The sequence below is a fragment of the Herpailurus yagouaroundi genome, unplaced genomic scaffold (genome assembly GCF_014898765.1).
Source record: "Herpailurus yagouaroundi ecotype Mexico unplaced genomic scaffold, PumYag 220, whole genome shotgun sequence".
Taxonomy (NCBI): domain Eukaryota; kingdom Metazoa; phylum Chordata; class Mammalia; order Carnivora; family Felidae; genus Herpailurus; species Herpailurus yagouaroundi.
Genome location: NW_024412451.1, coordinates 3,282,564 through 3,287,295, shown reverse-complemented (window position 1 = coordinate 3,287,295; position 4,732 = coordinate 3,282,564). Strand labels below are relative to the sequence as shown.

Here is a 4,732-nt window from a genome sequence, read left to right as displayed (position 1 = left end):
CCAAACTGTCACGTGGACCCATTCCCTATTTATAGATCACCCCTTCCCCTCTCGCGGGACAGTCCAATGGTAGCCTGAGCTCGCCCGCAAGGGGGCGGAACCAGCTGCGGGACCCGGGAGGCACGGACCAATGACATTGAAGCAAGGGCGGACTTGTTTCATTGTGACGCGAGAGGGGGCGTGACCAGGCCCCAAAGGCTGGCAAGCGGTGGGGCGTGGCGAGGCCGCCCAGAAGCAAAGCGAGTAGGAAGCTGCGAGCATGCGTCGCGTCGGGGGGCGCGGGTGCACCGCCGAGCAGCTTCGTAAAGGAGGGTAGCAGCCAATAGGCGACGGTTGCTCTGTCGCCGGGGGCGTGGCCATGCAGATAAGGCGCGGGTGGGCGGCCCAATGGGCGGGCGCCTATGCAGATGAGACGGTGACAGCCGGGCCAGCGGGCGGGCGGGCAGGCGGGCTGTTGGGGCGGGGAGGTGGGACCCGGAGAGGGGTGGCCGTGGGGCCCGGCCGGGCTGGGGTGGGGGGCCGCAGCCATGATCCGGGCCTTCTCGTTCCCGGTGAGCCCCGAGCGGGGCCGGCTGCGGGGCTGGCTGGAGGGCAGCCTGGCCGGGCTCTGCGAGTTGCACTGGCTCCGGGAGAGGCAGGAGTACCGCGTGCAGCAGGCGCTGCGGCTGGCCCAGCCCGGAATGGGGGGCGCCGAGGCCGAGGACGAGGAGGACGCCGATGAGGACGAAGATGCGGCGGCGGCGCGCCGGGCCGCAGCGGCCCTGGAGGAGCAGCTGGTGAGGGGCCGCCTGTCCGTCCATCCCTCCGCCCCCGTGTGTGTCTATCTGTCTGTCTGTCTCGGTTGGATGCTCAGACACCCGTTGCGGTGGGGGAGGGGGAGAGGACAGGGGGTGGGGCTGGAGACCCAGGAGTATGGGCGGCGGGCGGGATCTGGCCTCCTCAACCCCAAACTGGGGAAGGTGGTGGGGGTGGGGGGACTGCATCGCCTCCGCTGGGGCCTCGTGAAATGCACAGACCCTCTCCCCAAAGAAAATTCTTCTAGGCGCTAAGTATGTGTCAAGCCTGGGCCGAGTATTTGGTATGCGTTGTCTTCTTGAAGCTTGGGGGAGAGGAGGGTGATAGTCCTCATTCTGCAGAGAAAGAAGCTGAGGTTCAGAGATGGCAAGTGACTCACCCAAGGTCACACAGCCGGGATCCAAACATGCCCCGCTCTGGCCCCGCTACCAGGGCTCCATCTTCCCTAGGTCCCGATGTGCTTGGAGATCTCCGGAGGGGGCGGGGTGGGGGGGGAGGGGATCCTCGGGCCTCCGGAGGGAGGGGACCACTGCTGAGAGGAAGCTTGCAGTCCCTGAGGACCCCGCGGTCATCTTTACTCTCTGGTGACACTTTCCCTCCTTTCCTACCTGGTCCCAGCCTTGGTTAACCCCAGAAGAGGCAGGTTGAGGCAGCGTGGGGGCCCGACTTCTGAACTCCCCGAGTGCTCTCATGGTGGAAAACGAGGCAGAGGTCTCCAGAAGGACTTAAGGAGCACCACCCCTCTCTCCTTCTCTGTCATTTGTTCATTCTCCTGACCTCTTCCTGGATTCCCCTCACTCTGTCTCCCTATTGCCACATCCCTGTGACTTTCAGTGTCTGTTTCTATCTTTCTTAACCCCCTGTGTCTATCTCTGTCTCCCCAGGCTTCCCTTGCATTTCTGCACCTCTCTGTTCCGGCCCCAAGTCCCTGTCCCCACCTCTCTCTTCCCCTCCCCCCCCCCCGCAGCCTGCCAGGCCCCAGACCCTGGCTCTCCCCTTGCAGATCACATCCCCAAGCCTGTGTGTGGTCAGAGCTTCCCGTTTGGGGAAACCTGAGCCGGGGTGGCGGGGGAGGGGGCTCTCCCTGCTGCTGACCTCCATTGCCCCCGCCCCAGATGGGGAATGGGGAGGGGGTCTGCAGCCAGACTCCGGGGCTGCACGCACAGCCCCTCCCCCGACTGGGAGCGGGACCCTGCACATTCTTCTCTGGAAACAGAAACAGCTGTGGGAGGCCCCACCCCCTCCCAAAGTTGGAGACGCCTTGTGGGGGCCTTCACCCCGCTCCCCCCCCCCCCACCCTAAGCTGGCTGGGCTTGGGAAGGCACCTCCCACCCTACGAGGAGAGGGAGAAAGCACGGGGATGGGCAGGCTGTGTCCTTCCTTCCTGTCCCTCAGTCTCGCCCTCTCTCTGCCTCAGTCTCCTCTCTCTGTCCTTCAGCTTCCCCATCCCTGCCCCTAAGTCTCCCCCCTTCTCCGCCCCTCTGCCTAACCACCCCCCCCCCCCCGAGGTGGTAGTGGAGAGGCCTCTTTCCCCCACACTCTCCAAGCAAAGCTCCGTCCCAGCGTCAGGGAGGAGGCGGTGGCAGGCAGCGGGAGAGAGACAGCGGCACCGAGGGAGGAACAGAGAAACGCTAAATATAAACTCCTCTGCCGTTGGGGGTTCCTGGGTCCTTCTGAGGAGGGTGTGGGTACCTCCTCTGATCCCTGAGCCTCTGTCTTAGGATACTTCCCCCTCCCACCCCCCCTTATGCCCCCCTCCCCTGCCCCAGGAATACACTCCCTTTGAAGCAACAGAGATTGAAGCCAGACTTGATTAGTTTCTAATAGGAATGGTGGGGGGTGCAGGTGAAGACGAGGGATATTCAGAGAAAAGAGGCAAGACTCCTGGATGGGGGTGGGGTGGGGGTTCTGTTCTCTCCCACCAAGAGAAAGGGTCCCCTTCCAGCAAGAAGGACTTAAGTTAGACTTGCAGAAGGACTTCCTAATAGAGATGAAGGGAATTGGACGAGCAGTGGGGGGTGGGGTGGGGACAAAGGTCTGGAAACGCTTGGGCAAAGGGGTCTCCAGGGGTCGTAACCCCATGCATGTTAACCCTCCCTGGATGGCGGACGGTCCCCTGGCAGAAGGGTTTGCAAAAAAAAAAAAAAAAAAAAAAAGGATGAGGGGCATTGTGGGTACACAGGGAGCTAGATTCAGGCCAACATCCTTCTGGTCTTTTAAAGAGTTATCATTGCTTCACACCTGGAAGGGATGGGGATCAAACTTACAAACAGTGAGAGTGTGTAGACTAGGGTGGTGTTGGAGGGTCCAGGTGCGGGGGAAGGGGAGGCCTCTCCTGTCTGTCCCCCTTAACTCCTTCTGGGAACCGACATGGCACAGGCAGAACTTCACCACCAACCCCCCCCCCCCCCCCCCCAAATCGATCCTTGTTGAGACACTCAGCACTTTGGGGGCGCCTGGGTGGCTCAGTGGGTTGAGCGCCCGACCTCGGCCCAGGTCACGATCTCCAGGTTCGTGAGTTCGAGCCTCGCGTCGGGCTCTGTGCTGACCGGCTCAGAGCCTGGAGCCTGCTTTGGATTGTGTCTGTCTCCCTCTCTGTCTGCCCCTCCCCTGCTCGTGCTCTCTCTCTCTCTCTCTCTCTCTCTCTCTCTCTCTCTCTCAAAAATAAGTAAATAGTAAAAAAAGAAAAAGAAATTCAGAGCTTTCGTGTAATAATCAAAGCTAGCATTTATTAAGAGCTTAAAAGAAACTGCTATTTTAGTTCATTTAATCCTTATGACACCCCATAAGAGAGGGAGTTGAATGCCATGTTGCAGAGGAGGAAACCAGGGCCCAGAGAGGGGAAGTAACTTGTTCCAGGTCTCCTCGGAATCGACACTGTTGTCACCTTGGTGTGAGTCCCTCCAGACGTCTTCCACAGCTTACATACCAAGAAGTGTAGTGTAGTGTTTTGCTTTGCTTTTTAATTTTTATTGTATTAAAAAAATTTTTTTAAATTTATTTACAGAGAGAGAGCGTGCGCGTATGGGTTAGGGGCAGAGAGAGAAAGAGAAAGAATCTCAAGCCGGCTCCGTGCTGTCAGCCGGAGAGCCCGACACAGGGCTCGAACTCACAAACCGTAAGATCATGACCTGGGCCAAGATCAAGAGTCGGATGCTTAACCGACTGAGCCACCCAGGCGCCCGATGCTTTGCTTTCTCACAAATTCCGGTCTCTTGGGTGAGGTCCTTGGGGGGACAAAGCCAGTGGTTCTCAAGGTGTGGCCGCTGGACTAGCAGGATGGGGGGGGGGGGACTGGCAAGATATGCAAATGAGGCTCCAGCCTGGAAGCTCTGGAAGCTCTGGAGGCGGGACCCAGTAATTTAGGCGCGAACAATGCCCTTCGGGTAATTCTGACTCACGCTGGTGCTATGCCCTTTCTTTTCCATCTGGAAGCTTTATGTGAGTGATGCCTGTATACACATATGGCCTCCTTCCGTTTTGACAGCTGCATAGTATTCTGCTGTATACGCTCATCCCTTCAGCAAACGTCTCCTGAGCGCCTACTCTGTGCCAGGCACTGTGCTATGCACTGGGCTTGGGGTGGGTGTGTGTGTGTGGGGGGGAAGTGGGGGAAGGACGCTGCGGCCAACAAAGCAGACAAAACGCTCTGCCTTCCAGGAACGACATTTAGTGAGCAGACAAAAAACAAATGACAACCCAATGTATCATTCTGAGCCAGGAGGTCATGTGGGGGTGGGGGTGGGGAATGAAAGCAGGGCAACAGGGTGCAGAATGACTGGGGAGCTATTTTGGAAAGACTGGTCAGAGGAGGGATCATGTAAAGCGAAGGTCTGAACCGAGCAAGGGAGGGAGCCAGGGGGAAATTCAGGGGAAACGCATCTTACAGAGGTAGGAGCTGGCCAGGCGCAAGGCGTGCTGGGGGGGGGGGGGGGGG

At 59.2% G+C, this 4,732-nt stretch overlaps 1 protein-coding gene across 1 annotated transcript in view; it reads left to right on the top strand.

Annotated features, from left to right (window-relative positions):
* The first annotated feature begins 469 nt into the window (after positions 1-469).
* The window catches only part of DACT3 (dishevelled binding antagonist of beta catenin 3), a 9,088-nt gene continuing 4,825 nt past the window's right edge, over positions 470-4,732 (top strand). Inside the window, exon 1 of the mRNA XM_040457927.1 lies at positions 470-776. Coding sequence (XP_040313861.1) covers positions 528-776 — 249 coding nt within the window. The 5' untranslated portion in view covers positions 470-527. The remainder of the gene's footprint in view (positions 777-4,732) is intronic.